This window comes from Notamacropus eugenii, chromosome 2 (assembly GCF_028372415.1).
Source record: "Notamacropus eugenii isolate mMacEug1 chromosome 2, mMacEug1.pri_v2, whole genome shotgun sequence".
Classification (NCBI taxonomy): domain Eukaryota; kingdom Metazoa; phylum Chordata; class Mammalia; order Diprotodontia; family Macropodidae; genus Notamacropus; species Notamacropus eugenii.
Genome location: NC_092873.1, coordinates 481,078,177 through 481,103,235, shown reverse-complemented (window position 1 = coordinate 481,103,235; position 25,059 = coordinate 481,078,177). Strand labels below are relative to the sequence as shown.

Below are 25,059 nucleotides of genomic sequence, written 5' to 3'. Positions count from 1 at the left end.
AACATACAGCCCAGAGGTCATGAGGAGCACACATTATCCCAAATACAGTCTGAACCAGATCTAAATGTATTTCCTATCTGATCTTAATGCACTGATGTATTAGTAAAAAAAAAAAAAGAAAGAAAGAAAGAAATATGTGAATTTGTATGGTTTTCTAAGCCAATATGGTACCCTTAGGGATCCTTGTGTATGGTCTAGCAGCTCTCATTTCTATTTGAGTTTGATACTACTGATCTAGCACCTGTTTAAAAAACCTCAAAGAAAGAAAAGCAGCCTCTTTCAAGGTGGCCCATTCCATTTCAACACATTTCTCCCTTATAGAGGATGTGAGAGACACACAAAGACAGTGAGACAGAGAAAGAGAGAAACATTAAGACAGCAAACAAATGGAGACAGAGACAAAATTTTAGGAAGAAGAAGAGGTGGAAGGAAAAAAGGGAGGGAGAAGGAGGGAAAGAAGGAAGGAAGAAGCACCAACCCACCAGGAGATGTTTTGTCAAGTTACCTGATCCTTTTCACTGATGAGGGTCCAAGGGCTGTCAAGTCCATGGGATGACCCATGGAGGTTATATGCTGAACCCCACACCTGATGTTTCTTGGGGGAAATTTTTGACCTTTCCATGGTTGTTAGAGAACCACTACCTCTATCCTTCCCAGATTTACCCCCTTTTGGGTGGTAGTTGCTTACTTGTTAGTTGAGGGAATATGGTCAATGTGGCTTTATCAAATTAGAATCTTGTTTCAAGTTTCCAATCATGAGGGAATGCTACCATCCTCCCTGGTCGGCTATAGTTCAATGAACCTTAATCAAATGAACAAGGCATAATGAAATCAGCCACAGGAGCATGACTTAATTGTAAATTGTCTTTATTTATGACACAAAAGTAAAAGGGCTACAATCAAAATATATTAAAACAACAATCAAAAGAAACTTCCAAATGGGCAACATGCCTGTAACAACCCCCATACCCAATTCGGATGCCTAAACTCAGTCTCTCCATTAGCCACTCCTAATGCTAGCAATGGCCAATGGCTCCTCCCCAGCCTCTCATCTGTTTTTCTACTCACAAATTCAAATCAGTGGAGGCAACAGACACCCAGGTCAATCACCTGATCTCTAACTCCACCTCAAGGTTGGTTAATCACTAGACATCTGAATCCATATAAGGATTTCTTCCTTGGAGAGATCATCTGCCAGTTGCTTCACTTTAGCCCTACCTCTATCCTCTCTTGCCTCAATCCCCACCTCATGATCCTACCTATCTAGAGAAACTGTCTCACTATCAGTCTCAGTTTTTTTTTAAATTAACTCCATGTCCCTAAGAAGGCTCTCTCAGGCTCAGTGCCCTTTTCCTTCTCTCTGCCTATCTTTCTACTAGCAAATTTCAAGTGCTAAATGTCTATCTGAACATTATTTCTATCCCAGTGTTTTGGCTCTTTTCAAGTCAGCCAAAGTCAAGAGGGTTGACCCTCCAACAGAAGGTCGATGCCATGTCAGATGGGGCAAAGATCTAACTTCTGCTGCACATCCATACAGGGTGTTTCAAAAGTCTTAGTGAACTTCTAAGCTTTAATCAATTAAAATTTCACTAAAACTTTTGGGACACCCTTTATAGGATTTTCTAGTTTACAAAGTACCTGCACCTCTTAATAACCTCTTGAGGTAAGTAGCACAAACCTTATCTCCATTTACAGACTGGGAACACAGCATGAAGGAGAAATAATGGCAAGGACTTTCTTCAGTTCCATGACTTGTAACTGCTAAACCACTGGTTTTCCTTGAGTACATGAAAATTCATTAATAATTTCTACTTTGTGCCTCATGACAATTGCATGTTGAACACCTACTATATACGAGGCTGCTAGGCACCATACAGGGTACAAAGATCTTGACTCCCTGAAGTCTCTTATATGGTAGTGTTAGCCTAAGCATATGAAGAAACGAATGAAGAAATATGCATGAGATAATTTGACAGTAAGCCAATCATGAAAAAATATAAGAGAATAAATAGTATTAGCTTTACATAATAAAGAAGGTTGCTGTCCCAACAGAGCATTCAACCTCTTCTTTTCTCCATCTTCCTTTCTTTTCCCCCCTCTCCCTTCCCCCATTTACACCCCTACCAACCATTCCAAGATCATCATTGTTCTTCTAGATTTCCTTCCCAGCCATCTTCTTTTCATCCATCTTACTTCTGTGATGATCCAACTGGATGTTCAATCCTCTTATCTTTGGAACTCTGATCATGGCTGGAGAGAAGGTTAGCACAGATTCACATTGCATATTATATATAGCCAGCCCCAGATATACATTTTCAACTATGCTTCCTGACCATCTTCTTTGCCATACAACCTATCCCCAAATATGCCCCTCTCACATTCTATTCCCTATCTCTTGTTCTGGGAACTCCAATTTAATCCAATCCAGTAAATATTACTTAAGTATCTGCTATAGGCCAGGCACTGTGCTAAGCACTAGGGATACAATGAATAATAAAAAGACAACCCCTGTCTTGAAGGAGTTTTCATCTAAAGGAAGACAACACACCAAAAACAAAAAGACAAGAAGGGTGGGGAACAGGATACCAGGAGGTACCTAGAAGGTGCTGGGGAGCATCTTGTCCTGTGAAGTTGAAGCCAGGCAAGGCAGCAGATGTAAAGCAGAGTGAGCTAAGTCCTTCTATAAAGGAAGGTAGTTTAGTACTCCACCCTCCAGCCCTCCAATCAGAGAGAGGAAATTGAGGGAGGTGTTTTCAATCAAGGCTGCAGGTGATGAGTTTAGAAGTGATGAGCTTACCCTGGAAGGTCATCTTGTTAGTGGTGTTGAAACCAGGCAGGGCAGCAAATGCAAAATGGAGAACTATAACCAAATACAAAGTTTACCATTGTTTCTGGAAAATGTGTCATTTAGTCAATTCTTCTGTGGTTCCACTCGCCATTCCAAACAAAATATCTTTCCTGGCTATCACTTCCCTGAATGGGATCACTCAAAGGCTCCTTAAAGGCAGAGACCACTTCATTTTTGTATTTGTATCCACAGGACATAGCATAGTGTATGGCGCTTAGTAAACACTTAATAAATGCTTTCATTCATTCAATTTGACAACATACCTACTATATGCCAAGCACTGCAGTAAAAACAGAGAATAGAAAGGAGGGGAAACAATCCCTGAGAGTTTAATTTGCCTAGATTAAGAAGCAATGTATTTTTGTATGATTTTTCTGTCTCTTGAATTAAAAGCTATTGTTGTTCAGTCACATCCAACTCTTTATGACCCCATTTAGAGTTTTCCTGGGCAAAGATACTGGAATGCTTTGCCATTTCCTTCTCCAGCTCATTTTACAGATGAGGAAACTGAGGCAAACAGGGTGAAGTGACTTGCCCATGGTCACATAGCTAATAAGTGTCTGAGGCCAGATTTTAACTGTCTTCCTGACTCCTGGTGCTCTATCCACTGCATCACCTAGCTGCTCTTGAAAGCTATTGAGCAACATAGAATTCCAGCCTGCTTTTTGTTTTCAAGTGTCTTCATTTCTAAATTTGGTTTTTGATAGTTTGATTGCTGAAGGGTTGAACATCCCTCTTTAATGTTAGCATAGATCACCTCTGATGGAGAATAACTTTGCAAAAGGCACAAATCCCATCCAACTAAGGGGGAAAAGTGAAATCCTAGGGATAGTGAGTGGAGACATTGGGCAATGAATTCATGCCCTCTTTCTGGAAACAATGGTGGCTTTCATTTAATTAACATTCCCAAAATGAGAAGCAGAAAATCGGAAGGATAGAGGAAGGACAGGACAGGGAGGGATAGTAGGAATGTTGAGGCATAACAGAAAAATGGCATGGTCAGGTGGCTGGACCCAGTTAGATATTTTGAGCTTCCATCACCCATCAACAGAGCCCCAGGAAAAACTGGAGGTCCAATATGGTGGGTAGGAAGACAGAAGTGGTACCAGAAGCAGGAAGCATGACAGGAAGATTGAAGTGAATAATGTATTAAAGTACCTTTCAAATCTTGAAGTGCTATATAAAAGCTAGCTATTATAATAATTATTATTATCATCAATCATCATCATCATCATCTCATTCTTCTCAACTTTTGTGATGGAGCTTGGATAGAAACAGTCCAAGGACAAGTCACAATCCCCTTTTCATTCTTTTATATTTAATGATCTTCAGACTATTATGCAAGTGGGTAAAATGACAGCTTTTTTTAGCGATTGAATAGAAGTATTGGGATATAAGCTCATCTTCTGCAGTGCTTAGTGGAAGCATCTTTAGGACCATTCCAGTAACAGACATGATCCTGGGGGCATGTATGTAGGTTATGCCAGCCCCATGTGGTTTTAATATCTTCTACTAGGTCTTTAGATTTTGAAAGCATGATTAAAAGTAGCACAGGCTATTATGTCAGAAAAGCAATTTAGACTTGAGCTACAGGAATAGAGAAGCACCCCTGGTCCCACTGAAGTCTGGACCAGTTAGGAATGACTCCACAGAGGACCCACAAGGTGAATGTAAATGAAGAGTACTATTTAGCCAAATGGGGAAGAGTAAGAAAGGAAAGTCCAAGAAAGACAGAGAGTGAACAAAAGAGCAATGTGATGTGTGTAAAGGAGTGTTTTTGGAAGATTAATCCATCAGTCCTCTACTAAATTCCTCTGTGGTATGGAAGGTGATCCTGGGTTCTCAAGTCTATGCTAGAAACACACAAGACTGGTGCTTTGTTTGAGAGAACACAGGATACAAACTGAAAAGGATTCTATCATCTGAGCACTAGTTTAGCTTAATTCAGAGATGCTCATGTCACCAGGATGCTGGCTGGTAGGGAGGGAATGGTTCCTTGTTTCAGGCACATCAACTCCTGAAATACTGTCTACTAAAGGTGTAAAGGAGTTGTATTGGCTGACAATGGAGCGATATACACAGTAAAGAATGTTGAAGGGTGGATGTAATCCAGCACTGATGAATCAAGTGGATTGGAGTATAGATAGACAGAAGGGGAAGAGGAAAGGGAAGGAGGGAAAAGTTCAGCTGCATTATCACTATAGTCCAAGCATGAAGTAAGGGGGTGCCAATTACTTTACAGATATCTCATTTGATCTTCACAACAACCCTGGAGGTAGGTGCTACTATTATTCCCCATTTTAGAGTTGAGGAAACTGAGGCAGTCAGAGGTGAAGTGATTTGCCCAGGATCACACAATTAGCAAGTGTCTGAGGCCAGATTTGAACACAGGTCTTATTGACTTTGAGCCCTGTACTCTCTCTACTACACCAATGAGTCCCTGAAGTAGGATGGTGGAAGTGAGAATAAAAAGGAAAAAGGAATGAGATACATTGTGTCACCAGACTAAACCACTCTGTGGTACAAATCTAGTTTAATAATTCTGTTACTATGGCAACAGAGAGACTCCAGGAAGAGACATCAACTCCGCTCCCCTACTCAATGCTTCTGCTTCTCCCAGAAAATAGTTGGCTCTACTCTAAGCAAATAGTATTCACCAGGAAGAACTAGGCATAATGTAAGAAGAGCATTTTCTTCTGGGTCAGAGATTTTCAAAGCATCTCTTTTTTCTCTCTGCCTTCATTAAGATTTTTGAAGGAGAGATCTTTGGGGCCAGTTAGCTTGGAAAACAAGGGATAACAGCAGAGGAATCTTAACCCCAGGGACAAATTTTGAGCATGTTCCACACTAATCTAAATATGTCCTCAGGGAGGGGAGAGAATTATCATTCAACATCTGCTGGTGTCTGGGAGCCCTGGTGGAAAAGAGATCCAATTAGGAACCCTGCTAGTTATCTAGTCAAGAGACCTCCATCATACTTTATAACGCTGTCAAAGTGTTTGAATGTGGAGGCAGCTAAGTGGTGCAGGTGATAGAGAAATTTCTCTGGAGTCAGAAAGACTAGAGTTCAAATCCAGCCTGAGACATTTACTTAGCTGTAGAACACTGCCTCAGTTTCCTCATCTGAAAAATGAGCTGGAGAAGGAAATGGCAAGCCATTATCTTTGCCTTCCCCAAAAATAAACAAACAAAAAAGGAAATGAGGTTATGAAGAGTTCAACATAATTGAAACGACTGGACAACAACAATGCGAATGTCTGCTGTGAGGTTTTATAAGGGGTGAACTAGTCTGGAGTATTTTCTTGGTGAAGTACAGCAGTTGCAATAGTAGTAGCAGGAGTAATATTAAAAATCTGAGTTTTTTTGAGCTCTGTGCCTTCCTCCCCAAACGCCACCAATGGTGAGCCCAGTAAAGGATGTGTTAAAAACTCTTTAATTGAGCCTTAGTAAGTTCAGCCTTTCCATAAAGCCCCATGTGCTCCTTATCTTGTCCTTTTATAAGCCTCATAATATTAAGGACATAATAGCATGGTTTCCATACAGTAAGCGCCAATTCAAATGGAGACCCTCTGATGACCAGACCAACGCAGGAACAAAACAGTCTTTCAGAGAAGTTGAAAGAATTCTAGAATTACACATTTTTTTTTCTCTCACATTACAAGTCTGTGTGTGTCTAGCTGCCTCAGAATCAAATATACTCCTTTTTATAACCCAAAACAGCTCAATAGTCCTCTCTACCTAAAAGACTAAGAAACCACTAGTATCCACCTACAGCTGATTACAAAGATATCCTCTTCCTGTCTCATAGATTTCCCGGAAAACACGTCAAAAGTGGAAAGAGAAATGGAGCTAATTCAATTTCCTTCAGATGTTTTTCTAATTTCCCTTGTGCTCCCAATAATGTTAAAGCACAAGTCAGTTTCCATTTCAATGATATCCTCAAGGAATTGTCCATAAGTTTTCATTGTATTAGAATTTTAGGAAATAGGGACTGAATTTGTGATTTCATTTGTATAAGACACTCCCAAGTGAGGAAACATCCTCCGTTAATGCACATTGGCAAATTCTCTACAACAGATGGTCTTAGAGTTGCCTCTGAACACTGAAATTTTAAGTGATTTACCCACATCCAGAGGTGGTATTTGAATTCAGGTCTTCATGGCTTCAAGGCCAGCTCTCAATCCAATATACCAGGCATGCTGCCTTAGAATTTCTGGGTGTAAACTATCATCACTCCAATAAACAGGACAGCAGCTGGGAACTGGAAGTTTGAGGGTTATGTAGAGATTTGTCATTGTAATGCCATCTGTTGAAGTGGGATTTAATCTATGTAAAGTAATTCCTCACCTGCTCACTTCCACAAGTCTTCCCAAATGCTTCAAGATCCAATTCACATGCCCCTTCTTCCATGAGAACTTTCCTCAGTCTTGATCAGGAAATAATCTCTCCTTTAAATTTGTTGTAGCATGTTACCTGACCCTCTGTTTTAATCTGCTTTCCATATCAGATTTGCTGGGGCATATGTCTTTTCTACCTCTTGGATCATAATATCCTTGAAAGCAGAATCTGCATCATAACATTCTTTGTATCTGCAGCACCACAATAAGTGTGCATTGAATTGCACTGAATTGAATTAAGAATTGTCTAGTTTGTCTTGAAAGCTGGAAAAATTTTAGACAAAATCTTCAATAATTGTTTCAGTGGACATGGCATGGAAAATTTCAAGAATATTTACACCAATCACCAAATAGATCTGTTTTCCATTTGCTGCCTCAATATCTGGCTCTCTGAGCCATCTTGAGCAAGTCACATTTCCTTTCCAATTCCCCATCTGTAAAAGAAGGATGATGTGTCAGTGTGTCATATTACAGTGTATCACAAAACCTGAAAAAATGTTTCATGTCCTTTGAAAGACAGGCTCTGATATAAAAGAATTGACCTGGTACTATCCATGAGAGGGGAGCATCAAATGAAAAGAGCAGACTGCTGGCCATGGTGCTGACAAAGCTGGACCTTAGTAACTAACTACAAACGAACACCATACATGGGATGATTTTGCTACCTAGGAAACTACAAACGGACACCATACATGGGATGATTTTGCTACCTAGGAAACAATAACTAGGACTAAGAAAGGTTAAATAGAGGATATGTCTTATCTGGTACCTGATCATCAAAGAAGGACAACAACAGATAGATATTGAGAGAGATTATTACAGGCATCGAGGAGGATGTATGCAAAGGCAACAACATGGGAAATGAAAAGATAAGACTAGGAATTGGAAAGGAATCCAGTTTGATCGAACAGAACAGGTCATTAAAGGAAATAGCATATGATTAAGTTAAAAAGTTAGGTTGCAGTCAGATTTCATAGGTCCTATTGCTAGTAAAAGGGTTTTCTGTTTTTACTGGGCAGCCATTGAAAGTTTTTATATTTTATTGGGCAGTCACTGAAAACTTTTCTAGACACTGAGGAACTTTTGTAAAGTGTAAGGAGCACTAGACTCAAAGGCAAAAGAAATCTAGATTTTAATCCTGGTTCCAGTGGTTGCAAACTATGTGGCCAGGAGAAAGGCACTTATACTCTCTGACCTTCAGTTTTCTGAGATTCCTCAGATAAAAATAACAGTAAGTGGAGTACCTAAATGCTGTGAATAGAAAATGAAACAATGTATGTGTTATGCTTCGTAAACCTTGAAACATTATATAAATACCAATTATTATTATTATGAGTAAAACTGTGCTTTAAGATCTTCTGGCAGGAATATGAAAAATTGAAGAGGGGAGAGACCGAAGGCAGGGAAGTAAGCTAGTGCAACAGTTCAGGTGAGAAGAGACAGGATATGAATCAGGGTGGTATCAGTTGAAGTAGAATGGAGGAAACTGTGCAAAAAATATTGTGGAGACAGAAGTTAAAGGACTTGGCAACTGACTGGACATGGTGGGATCAGAGAGATGAAAGAGTCAAAGATGTCAGTGATATTTTGAGACTGAGTAATTCACTCAAACACTTGAAATTCCCTAAGCAGCAGTCAGATCCCTTCTTTGGCTTTCCTCTCATCCTAAATATAGCTTTAAAAGCCATTTTTGTTGCCTTTAGGATTCATCATCAGCCTGAATTCATTCTGAGCTTTAGTGTTTCTGACATTTCTGTCAATAACTGGGATGAAGGCATAAGGGGCTTACTTATCAAATCTAGAGGTGTCACAAAGCTGAGAGAGAGCAAACATTTTAAACAATAGCATCAGGATCCAGTAAAATTTTTATCAGGCTAGAATAATGAGACACAGCTAACAAAATTAGATTTTAAAGAGATAAAGTCCAATCCTTGGGTTCAAAAACTTAACAGCACAAGTATGAGATGAGGAACATACAGCTAAATGAGGAAATAAGGGATAGACAGTAGTTTCGTGGGGAAATTTCCCAAAGGCTTCTGAGGACCATGGAATCAGCAGTGTTATCCTTGCCCCAAAAAATCTAATCTGATCTAACTTTAATGACCTGCAATTTCATAAGTGTGCACAGTCTCTCTCCTAGAAGAGATTGCAAATTTTCTTTAACTTTCATACATATGTAAAGTCAAAAGAAAATAATAATCATCCTGCAGCCTAGCCTCTCTGAACATAGATAATAATTCTGGTCCTGAAATGATAGTCTGTCACTGGTCCTCAGCTCCCAGTTTTTCTGACTTGGTAGGAGCTCACTGGCATAACTTTTGAGGAATCAGGGTTACTTCCATGCTACAGTGAAGCACCCAAGAAAGACTTTAATGGACATACTTCATTTTAGGATGTTTAAGAGGCATAATGTCCAGAACAAGGAAGGTGATAAACTACTCCAAGTAGATCAAACCCACATTATAATGTTCATCCTGGGCACCACATTTTAAGAAGCACATAGGGAAGGTGGGAAGACTCCAGAGGCAGGTGCCTAGGGTAGTAAGAGTACTGAAGAACATTCTATATAAGGAACAGGTGAAGCAAATGAATAGATTTCACCTGGACACATGTCTAAAAACTTAAAGTATTTAGAAGTATAATTTTGGAAAAGGAAGAACTTGTTCAGGTAGATCCCAAAAGGCAGAAACAGCAATAACACGAAATTGCAAAGAAGCATATTTTGACTTGGAAAAATTTCCTAATGGTTAGAGACATCCAAATATAGAATGGCTACCTAGCTGAAGGAAAGAAACCTTGCAAGCCCTCAACTGAAGGATGGATGGCTGCTTATTGGTAATACTGTGGAGGGTATCCCTGTTCTGGTATGGCTTAGAATAGCTGCTATCTGAGAACTCTTCTGATTTTAAGACTCTAGCATTCTTTGAAAAGCTCTACTGGGTCTGTTTATATCGTGTGGCTAAAGAATTAATGCCTGGTCTTGACTGGTGACATTGATGGTAGTTCTCATTTCTGTCTTTTCTTAGATGTCTCTCTGGGACATATCCAAGTTCATGACTGTTACCTCCAGCTGAGTTGTAGATGGCTACAAGAGAAAAATAAGAGGAGGAGGAAAATAACTAGTGAGCTTCAACCATAAAAATGGTCATAGTGTCACCATCATGTGATGCTTCTTTGTGGAAAGTGAATTCTTAGTCGAAATACCATAATGTCACATCCATTTGTTCTTTGACCCTACTTGGTATGACCTACCCTTGGTTTTAGATCCATTGTTCCCAAACTCAGATTACTCCCACCCAGGATCCAGAATGTTTTATTCTGTAGATTTGGGGCTTTAGACTGGTATGCCAGTTGCCCATTTAATCTCTCATACATAACACTGTACTTGGATGATGCCTTATCCCACTTCTGCTTTTAATCACTCAGCATAAATTACAATCTTTCCTTTTACCATGAGGGATAGAAGACATGACAAGTTACTATTTGCTAAGGTCAAATCCTTATCCATCAGTAAAGCAAATTTTAAAAGGAGAGAGACTTCAACTATCATCTGTGTTTTAGACCAAAAGCACCATTCAGTAGGGGAAGTTGCAATCTGTTAATTACCAAAGACTTACTGGTCTGAGATATGAAAAGTACATCTAACAAGAAAGCATTTGCCTTCCATTCTTCACTAAGTATGCCAAATTATTATGGATATTGCAAAATTAACTTTATGATAAAACCAAATTAGATGTTTATTTCAAATATACAAAATTTTGAAAGGAACTCAAAATGAATTCTCCTCATTGAGTTACTTTATAAAGCTTTAAATATATGTGTATACATATGTACATATATATGGGTATACATAGGGAAAGAGAGAGCACTTAGGAATCATGAAAGAATTACGCAATGTATATGAAACTGAGAGGATATGTTAGCATTATAAAATATGTACATATAATTTTTCAGTAAGAGCCTATGGTTCAGACTTGCTAGTTCCCTAATTTTTCCTATAAGGGGCTTCTCCAAAGGACTTCTATGTCCCTATAAAAATGGATGCTATGGGGACTCACTCATTGAAAGAGTTCTTTTTCAACACAATAAAGAGAATGCTAAACTGCATGTTTCCCAAAGCCATGCACAAACATTCAGCATCCCTGTGCTTGGTAGGTTATGAAGAGAGTACTGGAGAAATCAGAAGCAGTGGAGTGAAGAATGGATGCTAGAAATGGTGGAGAGAAGTAGCAGCGGACAGAGAGAAGGGCCTAATCTGGGCATCTTGGGTTCCTGTACTCTCTAGACCTGACCTTTGTAGAGTTCCATCTGTACTTCAGCAAAGGTGACAGCATAGCTTGGGCTTTTCATTACCATCTTGTTCTATGCCAAAATCCCAGCATTCTCAATAATGATTCCATAGATAATATCCCAACATCCTGCCTGCTGTAATTCATGGCTCACTAGGAAAACTACAGAAAAGTAGCTTCAAAACTTCCTGTGACGGTAGGTATGGGAGGAGGTAGTTTTAGAAAATGTCAAGTGAGGATATTTACTGATTAATTTTTAATTCCATTTTACATACCTGGCAAGCAGCAATGGTCCTTTAGAAAGGGTCCAAGATACAGAATCAGAAGACTTAGGTTCAAATCCAGAGGTGGTCACTCACAACTTATGTGATTTTGGGCAAATCGACTTATCTCTCTGGTCCCCAGTTTCTTCCTCTGGAAAATGAGAGGGTTGCAATTGATAAATGGTCAAAGATTATGAACAGGCAGTTTTCAGATGAAGAAATCAAGGCTATCTATAGTCATATAAATAAAGCTCTAAATCACTATTGATTAGAGAAATACAAATTACAACAAGTCTGAGGTACCACACCTATCAGAGATTGGTTATTATGACAGAAAAGGAAAAATTACAAAATTTGGATGAGGTGTGGGATGCACTAATGCACTATTTGTAGAAATTAGAACTAATCTAACCATGTTAGAGAGCAATTTGGAACTATGCCCAAAGGACGCATCCTTTGATCCAGCAATACCTCTACTAGGTCCATATCCCAAAGAGATCATAAAAAGGGAAAAGGATCCACATGTACAAAAATATTTATAGCAGTTTTTTGTGGTATCAAAGAATTGGAAATTGAGAGGATGCCCATCAATTGGGAAATGACTGAACAAGTGATGTTATATGATTGTAATGTAATACTATTGTGCTATGTGAAATGATGAGAGGAATGGTTTCAAAAAACCTGAGAAAACTTACATGAACCGATGAAGAGTGAAGTGAGCAGAACCAGGAGAACATTATTCACAGTAACAGCAATATTACATGATGACCTGTGAATGACTTACATATTCTCAGTAATGATCCAAGACAATCTTAAAGGACTCATGATGAAAAAATGTTATACGTTTCCAGAGAAAGGACTGATGGATTCAGAATGCAGACCAAAGTATTCAATTTTTCTCTTTCTTTCTTTTTCAGTTTGAGTTTTCTTCCACATGACTAATATGGAAATGTTTTACATGATTTCATGCATAACATATATCAAATTGTTCTCTGTCTTAGGGAAGAGAGAGAGGAAAGAGGAAGGAAAAAATTTACAACTCAAAAAATTTTTAGATGAATGTTAAAAATTATTTTACATGTGATTGGGAAGAAATAAAATATTTTTTAAAAAAAGAAAATTAGAGGGTTAAACAAGATGACCTCTAATATTCCTTCCTAATCTAAGTCCATGTGTCTATGAAGTAAATGTTCTTTTGTATTATTCTAATGTCACATACTTAATTGTGGATGGAAGAGAGTGGGATATTCAGTGGGAAAATGGAGGCTCCATAGCAGTGTTTTGAAGTAGACTGGGAACCCAAACAGGTCCTAGCAACCTGGCCATAACTGTGAAATGCTACATATATGAGACATATTTGTAGGAAATTGTAGAAGTGAAAAATTAGCTCAAAATAGGAAAAAAATCTTGAATAATTTCAAGTCTTTTTGTTTTGCAGGGTATTGAATTCTATAAAAGCATGAATCATGAATATCTATGGATAGGGCCATTTTTCTCTGTATTAGAAAAAGGTCCTCTACCATAAGGAGCACCACATGATTGACAAATAATTCAAGGAGATAATAAGAAAGGGAACAGAGAAGAACCAGCCTTATCCACTGGTTCTTTAGGAAAACCCAGAGTTCATTTACATACAAACAAATTACCTTTTAAACTTCTTCCAGAGTTACCAAATCAAAGATGGCAGGATGTTCTCCTCTGCCTATTCCCCATATTCCAAAGGTACATGTTGTCCTTTGGTGGATTCTTTTCTCCTTCAAGGCATGTTGGTACAGACAGGGCAAGATACAGGAGGATGGTGTTCCAAAGATGATTCTGACTAAGGATATCCAAGCAGAGTCCAAGACTGGTTTTTAAAACACATAATTTGGGCCCTACAAGAAGTATGGCCAATCAAACCTTTCCTTAGGCTTGAACTTATATCACCTTACACTCATAGTATCATTTGTTAAGAAACTTCAGCTAAGGAAAAATCCTTACTGCCATAGTCTTAAGACCTTCTTTTGGCCTTATCTATGATAATCAAACAGATCACTATTCAAAAATATGTTCCCCTACATTGAGTAAGATTATGCCAATTAAGATTACCCTTGGGTAAATAAATATTTGTTATAAGATTAAGCCTGGTGGCCTTGAGACCACCATGACAGTTTCCCCTTAAGGGAGGCTGTAAGATTCTAGAATATGCTCATGGAAAAATATGACAATAATATTTTTTTCAAAGGTTAGTATAGCTGTGTGTCCCAAATAATATTTTGTCTAACACCAGCTTGTTTTTCTCTCTAATAACAAACCTCCAAAATATTTTGCCTTGACCCATGATATTGTAATTGATCAGCTCCAGTGTGGAGGAAGCATCCCAAATCACAATTTAAGAACCCCACTCTCCAAAGGGCACTTTGGAACACACCCTCCCACTGGAACTTGCCCTTGCCATTGAATGAACCCATAACTCTGTGCTCCTCAACACAGTACTGCTCTTATATAAGTCATATCCTATGTTAATATGTATGTCAGAGTTGTAAAATCGGGCCCCCTCCTCCCTCTCTTTTTCCCTCTCTTCCCTATTGATTACAATAAAGTTTGGCATTAAACTTTCTCTGGATGGCCCACACACATCTTGTTAGACATAAATTGGATACCCAGTCAGGGACTTACTCTGTTGATAACTTTGCCTATGCCGGGGGAACATAGTACTATTGACCCAGCTGTAGAAAGCAAGGATCAAAGGGGAATCCTATGGCCTCCCAAGAGACTCCCTTATGCCAGAGAACTGTCACAAAATGGCAACTTTTTTAAAAAATGAAAATACTTCTGGGTTTCACTGTGAGTCATTTCCAAGTCAGTATAAATTAGTTCATTAGATAATTTTCTTCCTAATTCCTAAATGGGATCTGCTGATACAATGAGGATAAGGAAATGTGGTTAGTTTGGGGAGGAGGGGAGAAGGAGAGAATAAGTATTATTAAGCACCCACTACATGCAAGTCATTGTGCTAAGCACTTTACAAATATCTTATTTGATCTGGTAGGTCAGAGACAGATAATTTGGGGCCCTGACTCACTTTGCAGAGGAAGTTTTGGCCCAGGTGCTGCAGTTAGAAGCTTAGAATAGTGAGAGAGGCTAATGGGATCTGTAATAAAGGGAAATAGGAGAGAGTCAAAGCAAAATTCATCTTTTTATCAAATTAATTAAGTCAACTCTGCTCAGGAAAGGAAGAGATCACTCTCTTCATCATCCTCTTTTTTCCTTCATTCCACAACCTCTTGCTTATATAACTCAGAATTCAAACCCATCCTGTGGCTCAGTGGCACTGTGAGCTAAATAGAAGTTTATGGATTTAGATCCTAATTGTGATTCTGAAGAGTCTTTCTATGGGAAAACATGTTCTGAGTTCCAAACAAGTTCACAAATGACCTTTTGGAAGATAATTATTTCACAAGGTAAAGGCTATTTACCGAGGAACATAAAGAAATAGCACGTAATGTTTTTGCATTGCATATTTCCCTGGTAAATAGATCAGAGCTTTCCAAAGGCAGCTGATGGTGCAGTGGATAGAGTACTAGACCTGGAGTCGGGAAGCCCTGAGTTCAAATTTGACCTCCGACATTTATTAGTTACATGAACATGGTCAAGTCACTTACCCTCTGGTTTCTTCAAGTGTAAACGGGGGATGATAATAGTAGCTACTTCTTGCGGTTGTTGTGAAGATCAAATGAGGTAATGTTTGCTTATTTGAATAAAGCACTTAGCACAGGGGCTAGCACATAGTAGGCTCTACTTAAGTACTTATTCCTTTCCCTTCTCAGAATTGGGGAATTTCCGACTGTGCTTTGAAATTCTATTTTCCCACATCATTTGCTTCTCATTACTCCCACATAGGTATTTCAGTTATATTTTGGACACCTGGTACTATCACTCTTCCTTCCCATGCAAAGATTTATTTCCTTTCTCTCTTAGTCACAGTGACTGGTTTCACTTCTGTATGGTTCACCCCCATTTCCAGATAGCAGCAACAACAATAGTTTATGTGTATATGTGATAAATTGTCTTACATAAATGGTTTCATTTATTCTCTAAACAAATCTATGAGGAAGGTAAGGTAAGTATAATCTCCATTTTACAGATGAGGAAACTGAGACTCAGATGTGTCCAAGGTGACCTGACTCGCAAATGGAGGAGCCAGGACTCAGCCCTAGTTGTCGCATTAAATAAGAAGGGTTAGGCAGATGAATTGGCACAGAGGAGAAGGGCAGCAGCTGCTACTGATGGTTCTGATGAGGGCACCAGATTCTCTTCCTATGCCAGGGTTATCTTCGTCCAGAAAATAAAAGCAAGCAGAAGCAAAATTTCTTGGCTGCTGTTACACACTGGCCCATCCTATAGCCATCATAGGGTTTATGGTTGGAGGGGGCCATGGACAGCGGCAAAAGAGACAAGGGGAGACCTCTTCAAGGCAAAGTGATGTCTTCACAGAGGTCTTGTCACTATCCACATAAATCTCAGTATCCTCTTGTGTTGTATATGTGCATGTGTGTGTTTCCCCATGGCATAATAGGGCCATACTACAAATGGGCATGGAGAAGACAGAAGGATTGGGGATGATAAATCTGCACCACAGGAACTACAAGGGCTATGTCCTTGGCCCGATCTTCTGAGACCTTCCCTATTCTCTTGGGGGGCCCTTGGGTTGAAGGTCAAGGGCCTCTGACACTCAAGTCATGGGACCCTGACAAAAATCTTTTCATTTCCTGCCCCCTGCTCTCTCTACTGCACAATGATGATGGCTTTCAGGGCCCCTGGGGAAAATATCTAGAGACACTCTGGCACCTGAGAAAGGAGTATTAATGTGAAGAGGCCGTGCTGCTGATAGAAAGCCAAAAATAGATCCCTACCCAAGTCCATGATAAGCCAATGAGTTTGTTCTAATGTGATCATGCTTCTGATTACACCCTCATGTGCCTGGTCACTTGATATCCCCACTGTAGAGGGCGAAGGATGGTCCCTGTTAAAGGTTCAGAGGTGGGCAAATACAAGAGCAGCTTTCATTAAGCACTCTGCTTCAATCAAAACTGAATTAAAAAAGAGAACTCAACCTCAGAAGGTTGACCTTCTGAGTAGACTTAACTGATGTGATATGAGAAGTACCCCTAAAGACTCTTCATCCCCAAAATATCTCCTCCCACGGGTCTGATGCCTAAAATACCTTTTGGGGGGTTAACCTGTGTTAAAATGCAAATACTCCTGAGGTGGGGGCATATTATACTGTTATTAGTCATTAACACATCAGCATGAATTAGACTGAGACCTTTTTAGGCATAGCTAACCTAGAGTGTTTTTGAGAAGAGGGAGAGAGGGAATTGGGGATTCAGAGCCTAGGTCATTATCCAAAGAGACCTCAGACTATCCATATGAGGATACCAGGGGACTGGGAAAAGGGGGTGTCACAGGGGACTGAAAAGAAAGAAAGGAATGAACCAAAGACAAATTTTCACAATTGTGCCCAGAAATAATCAGGCTTAATTATCTTCTTAGTAAAGAAACACAGATCTCTTTCCATGTCTTTTTCTAAGATCATTGAGCTCATCATTTCTTACAACACAGTACTATTCCATCACAATCATATATCACAACTTGTTCAGCTATTTTAAAAAGGGGGAAAGAAAAAGGAACCCCAGGCAAACCCAGCATCAAAGGACCTTAGAGATCCTCTAGTCAGAGGAACAGAGATTTGGTGACCATTCAGTTCAATCCCCTCTTTTTACACATCAGGAAAGTGACTTGCCTGGTCACACTGCTAGATGAGAAGAGCTGATGAGGTGGGGTATATTATACTGCTATCAGTCATTAGAATAAATTAGACTATCAGAGGCTTTTCTAGCCAAAACTAAGAGTGTTCTTGATAGGAAGGAGAGAGGGGATTGGGGGTTCAGAGCCTGGGTCACCATCCATAGGGACCTCAGACAGTCAAGTTCTTCCACTCTAGAGCCAACAATATTTCCACTGTACCATGCTGCCAATTCTTTCATTTTACAGGTAAGGAAACTGAGTCCCTGAAGGGTTAAGGATCTTTGCCAAGGTAGCACAGGCAGTCAGGAGATAGCTGAGATTCAATCCTAGGTATTCCAACTATAAAATCAGTGACCTCTGTTATGTCCTTACAAGTGAGCATCTTATGACCAAGTCACCTTTAGTTAAGGATAGCTAATATATATTTAAATTTTGCAAACTTTAAGGTTTGTGAAGTACTTTATCTTCCCAATAACTCTGGGAGGTGAGTGTTATTGTCATTCTCATTTGTACAGATAGGGAGAGCAAAGCAGATAGAGGTTACGTAAATTGCTCAAGAACGGAGTATCTGAAGCTGGATTTCAACCCTGGTCTTCCTAAGCCCAGGCCCAGCGCTCTGTCCACTGCACTGTAGCTACTGGTTTACCAAACTCTTCCAGCCAACAGGCTCTTCAACCACTAGAGATAGTCATAATTTTGAAAATTATTTTTTTCTTAAGATCTCCCAGATCAAGTTATAAAAGCTTTGCTAAGCATCATTAACAAGCAGCAGCAGTGCTTTTGTTACGATTATAGAGGCAGTTGGCATAAGGAATAAAAAGCTGACCTCAAGTCGCAAAGACCTGAGTTCAGGTTCTGCCTCTGTCAAATGTTGACTAATTAGCCATATGATGCTGGTGAAGCCACTTGACCTCTCAGTGCCCCAGACTGCTCTGTGGGACTCTCAGTTTCAGAACAGTCACTGATCTGCACCGGCCAAGGGTTTTTCTACTGGGAGAAAAGTATGCCAGTGAAGTCACAAGCCCAGGTCAATAATGGCATTTTAGGGAGGTTGTCTACTGGAAATAAGTCCAGTTAGGATTAAATCCAAACCTGACCATTTGGCAAGAGGATTCCTGATCAAATACAGGCTAGACTACATACTTCCCCCAGTAAAATGCAGACAGGAAGGAAGGAAGGGAGGAAGGAAGGAAGGAAGGAAGGAAGGAAGGAAGGAAGGAAGGAAGGAAGGAAGGAAGGAAATGAGGGACGGAAGGAAGGAAGGAAAGGGGAAGAGGTATAAGATAGAAGTAATGCTTATTGAATTAAAAATCTCTGAGGTCCCTTTCAGCTTTAAAATTCTGTGATGGGTTTGCTAGTCATGTGACCTTCAGCCAATTAGCATGTGTGAACTTGATTTTCCACATTTACAACATGAAGAAAATGCCTGCACTAACTACCCCCACCCTCATCCTGATTGGGTGGAAAGACAATTGTGAAGCCCCCTAAAATGTGAACTATTGTTCTTTTTTTTGGTTCGTAGGGTCATAGATTTAGAGCAGTAAGGGACCTTAGATGTCATCTAGTTCCATCACCTTATTTTATAGATGAGAAAACTGAGACACAGGGAGGCTGAAAGTCTCACCGCAAGTCACACAGCTTATAAATAACAAAGCCAGGATTTTAATTCAGGTCTTGGAGTTTAAAATTGAGTACTCTTTCCATGGCAGTACATTGCCTTTTGGAATCAGGATGACTACTGTCTAAAGTGACCCTTGGATAGTGGAACTCTGGGTATGATGAAGAAGAAAGCATTAGGCATGGGAACAATGCATGTACACCTTTCATTAGGACCACGACTTTAAGCATCTGGGCTCTCTGCTTCAATAACGTCACTTCCAGTTTGCTAGTACCCCCTAACTCTCTCATATCTCACCTAATTCAGCATCAAGAACCCAGTGAGTGCTTAGTTAAAAAAAGTACTTCATGGATGAACATAGCTGACTAACAACATATCCACATGCCTTTGCTCTTGTCTCAGGACGATGATCCAGGCATCAGAGAGGTCTTTCACACCTATGACTGTGCATTTATTATTCCCACTTACACTATTGTTATCAATGTGTTTCTGACAAGTTGTTCAAAAGCTGGACTTTTGTAAACCACATCCTCTTTTCCCAGGTTTGCATATTCATATTAGAGGGGGTGGATCTCTCTTATCTCTTCCAGTTTCTCTGCCTCATATGCCACAATTTATAATACTAATTAGAATTTATATGGCTCTTTAAGGTTTGCAAAACACTTTACAACTATCATCTCATTTTATTCTCACAAGAACAACCCTGGGAGATAGATGCTATTATGGTTCCCATTTTACAGATGAGGAAATCAAGTCACAAAGAATATGTTCAGGGGCACATAGCTAATAAATGTCCAAAGCCAGATTTAAACTTAGGTCTTTTTGGTTCCAAGTCAAACATGCTATCCAGTGAGCTACCTAGCTGACTACACTTCAATGCTTTGAAGAGCTCACTTTTTAAAGTACCCCCTGGGAGAATTCTTTGGTAAAAGGAAGATTCCTTTTAGAATGTATATTTATGTCAATCCCTCTCCAGTTTATCCATTTTTGAGCTTTTCTAAAGCTGATTATGCTTGTGGCAGTACAGTGGAGAGAGCACAGGAAATTTGGGGTGTGGCCCCAGCTCTGCCACTTACTGTGTGACCCTGAGCAAGTCACTGAAATTTTCTGATCATCAATTCCCCTAATATTAAAATAAAGATTAAAAATACTTTGCCTTCCTACTCCACAGTGCTGTTTCTGCTGTTTTGTGAAGCTCTAATGAAGTGATCTGTGTTTAAAACTCTGTTACCATAAAGTAGTACTTTGTGGCAGAGTAAATTTTTATAATTATTGCCATGCTTAGGATTATTACCACTGAATCATAAACAATAGAGTAGAAAAAAGATGCTCCATGGAGAGCATCTCATCCAACTAGTCATTATACAGAAGAGGAAGATGTGTTTTAAAAATAATTTCTTAAGTATTAAAAGTGTTTTAGTTACACAAACTTCCATACTCTACACAGAGATTTACATGCACCTAAAATTATTTGATATTAAGAAATACAGCTCTTAGTTATATAACACATTGCCATTTATGATTTATCTTTTCCCCTGGATTTCTCTCTTGCTGTCATACCACCCAGGGTTCATTCCCCCATCCTCTTCTAGACATAGCACTTTAACACTGGTGCCCATTAGAGCCCCAACCCTGAAAAAGTATCTGCCTGTTCTATGGACTTCTGAAGCCCTGCCTCATTTTTTTGCTTTCTGCATCCCTACAACACCGAACACCATCACATATAGACTCTTCCACACACCCACAGATAGAGGCACAGCATAGCTATCCTCAATGCAGACACCTTTTCCAAAGAGTCCCAAACAACTACAGAGCCTTTAACCCACACAGCTTACCTAGACAGACACCAGCCCCAAGCCAGGTGCCCCAGCGGCACAAGGGAGAATTCTTTTTCCTGTAGCCAAGGTCTGTTTTGCAGCTGCTGACATCACAAAGGTGTCACCTGGCAACCACAGTGGCATGCGGTTCTGCCCTGGCTCCCCTTCACTTACAAACTTAGAGAAAGGGTGAATAATGCTCAAGCAGCCAAGTGGGCCAAGTGCCAGGAGGCTGTGCGAGTGAGCGATCTGAAGAACTCCCAAACAGAGGACTGTGCAGCATCAGGCCTCACATCTCAATGTTCTGTAATGGAAAAATTGCTTATACAAAGGTAGAACGTTATAGTCCTTTCTAGCTCTCTCTCCCCACTCTCCTCCCTCCCGTTACCCTTCTCACCTCACCTTCCTCCCTGCCCCCCCCCACACACACACACACAGACACACACTTGCCTGCATTCTGCTCAGACAGCAAGGTAGGACCAAGGCAGCCACAGCACCTTATTATGTCCCTTGCGACAGGCCGTTGGCCCTGGTGGTTGCTGTTCTCCTGCGGCATGGGACTGGTTGCAGGAGATGAAGTTTGTCCCAAAAATTGTACCTGCAAGTTACTAGAAGTGACTTGTTCTGGCCTGATGGAGTATCCCGTTGATATGCCAATGACCACTCGGCAACTCATCCTGAAAGAAAACAGTATCACCTTCTTGCCAGCCATAAACCTAGGTCTCCTCAATGACCTCGTCTACCTAGACTGTACATTCAACCAAATCGCGGAGATCATGGATTACACCTTCATTGGAGTCTACAAACTCATCTACCTTGACCTCAGTTTCAACAATATCAGCCAGATCTCTCCGTATAGCTTCAGCATGCTCAGCAATCTGGTGATCCTCAATATTTCCAATAACCCCCACCTAACAGAGATCAATAAATATACCTTTGCCAACAACACCGCCCTAAGATACCTGGATCTGAGCAATATGGCTCTGGAATTCCTGGATGCCCACACCCTCAATCACCTGTTTAATCTCAAGACTCTGAACTTGAATGGAAACCCCTGGAACTGTGACTGCGTATTAGTTGACTTGACCATCCACTTATTGGTGACCAAGATGGACTACCCAGGTGAGGGGGATGGGTGGGGCCTGGGAAAGAGGAGGAGAGGAGGCAACAACAAAAGTGGGGGTGGGCCGGGCTGGAGTACGGGGGGCAGAGAGGGAAGGAGAGACAATAAGAATGGAAAGAAATTGCTGGGTATATTTATTTTCAGATATTTCTCGGCTTGTTGAGATGTTATCGGCTATTAAAGGTTTAAACTGCACTAAGACTTTTGGGACACCTTGTCTAGTTTGCAAAGCTCCCCCATGGACTTCTGTTTTGAGACTTTAGGATGTGTGGAGGGGAAGCCCAGAGTGTATTTCTTTTCTCTTCCATCAGAATATAAGCTTTTTGTGAACAGGGACTTTTCCATTGGTTCATGGTGCCTGGTTCATAGCTGTCAATTTTTAAATTCTTATTGACGAACTGATTGATTGAAGTGCATGAAAACCCATGAGAACCTTCACTGAGGGCCCAGTCTGCATGGTAGATAGGAAACAACCCAAATTCACAGGTAGACGAAGGATAACTTTCTTTTAGATTGACTAGAAATTTCCTTAATTTACGTAATTTACTTTTATTCAAGTCAACAAGGAAATACTGAGCATCTGCTAGGTGCCAGGCACTATGACCATTGCTCAGAAACTTGCATTTGCCATATGGCAATGCCACACTTCAGACTGGCTAGCACAAAACTGAATAGAAGAGTCACATTGGGAGGTTGAGTTGAAATGGGAGTTTTCAATCTCCTTGATTTGGGGGTTAGGATTTTCAGGGATATGGAGTCAGGATGCGTGCCACCAAGATATCAACCACCCAAAGAAAAGATGCAATTAGAGGAGTGGATTTGAAAAAAGGGAAGGAGAACAGTTTGGGGGGAGACTGAAAGATGGACTAATAGGTCATCAAAGGAGCAAGAGGCAGGGGAATGTGCTGCAGAGTGGACAAAGGAAAGTTTGGTTGGTGCATTTTGAGGTTTAACTCAATATTAACAAGTAAATGTAAGGAAGAATAAATAGACTAAGCTAAAAATAGGGATGTTATTGTCTGTAAACGTGTCTGACGCTCTCCACTGCAGAGACCAGGGTCTCTATAGGGTAAATCATGACGCCTTAGGTGGAGGTTCTCCAGGCTGATTGTTACTGCCATGGCTCCTTCTCTGCCAAAGTATTCTGGGAGTCCCAAATGAGAAGAAAACAAAATTAGTGGCTTGCATTCAGACGTTCCCTCTTTCCATTCAAGATTCTTCTGTGACATCCCACCATCCCTACCACAAACCTCTTCTATTCTAGGCTTTCACTGTCTCTACAATGATATCGGCAGTATGGGAGAAGGCACATTTAGTTTGCTTGGGTGAACCAGGTGTGCCCAGATGTGATAACAAACCTGGCCCATACTCTTATAGGAACAGGAGGTCAGATTTCAATAAGTATTGTAAGGTTTGAAAAGTGTTTTCCTCCATAACAACCATTTGAGATAGAAAACAAAAATATCTCCATTTTAGAGATGAGAAAACTGAGGGTCAGGAAGATTTTACGATGATCACAGTGTCAGGATTTTCCTAAACGACACATTGCTTCCCAAGTGACAGTAACCCTCGTAAAGCCTATACTTTTCAGCATGGTGTAACGGGAGCTGAACCTGGAGTCAGGAAGGCATAGATTTGAAACCCAGTTCAGATGTTTATCAGTTATATGACCCCAGGCAAGGCACTTAACCACTCTTAGCCTCACTTTCCTCATCTGTAAAAAGGTAGGGGAGGGGGATCATAATAGCACCTACCTCACAGAGTTGTTGTAAGGATAAGATAATTTATTTCAAGTGTTTTTGAAAACCTTAAAAAACATTATACAAATGTTAACTTTTTCATTATTATTTTTCATTGCCTGTTTCCCCCTTCAGACCTCCCCCTAGGCTGCTAAGAAAATACTATCGAAAATATTTGCACCAATCCCCATGAGTATTTAACTAAATAAAGTTTCCAGTAAGCCACATATGTCAATTTGAGGGTATACTGAAATAGTTTGGGACCCTTAGGACAGCTATTAAGGAGACTGAGGAGAGGACAAGTGACCCTCTCAGTAGTTGCAGGTTGTTTTTCTTCAATAGCAAAGAATAAACAGCCCTTAGGAAATGTTTTCCAGACATCTCAGCTGGGATAGTTAAGATGCCACTCAATAGCAGCAATTTCACCAAAGTAATGTGTTTTGCCTTACCTGGTATCAATGCGAATGCTGAGTCACCTTGGGTAAGTCACCTTATTTCCCCATACATTTGTTCTCTTTTAAAGGTCCAATAGATAATAATCACAATGCCTTTTTGTGATTGATAATAAAGCTCTCTGAAGATGATTCAATATAAATCTTATTTGTATATTAAATTTCTTTCTTATAATGCTAAGCTTAAAAATGTGGCAGTGAGAAAAAGAGTTACTCCCTTTTTGATGAGGTAATATCATAGGATTTTAGAACTAGAAAATGGAAGTCATTAGAACTCAAAGGCACCTGAGAAGTCAATTCATTACTGCTGAGGAAACTGAAGTTAAATTAGATTGAGTGACTTGGCCAAGGCCAAAGTAGGTGGCAGATGTAGGATTTTAACCCTCATCCTCAGCCTCCAAATCCATTCCTCCTGCCATTGTACTATCCTGAAACACCCCCATTCTATTCCACACTTGAAGTCAGTCTATCTTGAGATTTAGAACTGGAAAGAATCTTCTAAATCATTTCATACAATTCTCTCATTTTATAGAAGAGGCTGGGAACTCAGAGAAGTAAAGGGGGTAGTGGTCTGACTTTCAGCTGCCACAACTAGTAAGTAGCCAGTCGCTAACAGAAGCTAAAGTTCTCCAATTTTGAATCCAGCATCTTTCTTATACACAGTTACATAAACTAAAGTTATGGATACAGAAGATAGAAGTCGCAGTGGGCTACTCTTTAAAC

At 40.0% G+C, this 25,059-nt stretch overlaps 1 protein-coding gene and 1 long non-coding RNA gene across 10 annotated transcripts in view; one reads left to right on the top strand and one right to left on the bottom strand.

Moving 5' to 3' along the window:
* LOC140529822 (uncharacterized) overlaps positions 1-21,272 on the bottom strand; it is a 42,775-nt gene extending 21,503 nt beyond the window's left edge. For 3 of the 9 annotated variants that reach the window (XR_011975679.1, XR_011975681.1, XR_011975685.1), the window contains exons 1-9: positions 21,041-21,269; positions 14,862-14,930; positions 13,444-13,616; positions 12,582-12,789; positions 11,810-11,948; positions 7,196-7,679; positions 2,129-2,250; positions 1,679-1,925; positions 689-802 (exon numbers count right to left, since the gene is read on the bottom strand). This is a non-coding gene — a long non-coding RNA (uncharacterized lncRNA). Of the gene's footprint in view, positions 1-688; positions 803-1,678; positions 1,926-2,128; positions 2,251-6,975; positions 7,110-7,195; positions 7,680-11,809; positions 11,949-12,581; positions 12,794-13,443; positions 13,672-14,861; positions 14,931-21,040 lie in introns of all 9 variants that reach the window. The other 6 variants (XR_011975687.1, XR_011975682.1, XR_011975680.1 and 3 more) reach the window with 6 other exon arrangements.
* The window catches only part of LRRC52 (leucine rich repeat containing 52), a 45,827-nt gene continuing 41,938 nt past the window's right edge, over positions 21,171-25,059 (top strand). The window contains exon 1 of the mRNA XM_072648764.1: positions 21,171-22,144. Within this exon, the coding sequence (XP_072504865.1) occupies positions 21,526-22,144 (619 nt within the window). The 5' untranslated portion in view covers positions 21,171-21,525. The remainder of the gene's footprint in view (positions 22,145-25,059) is intronic.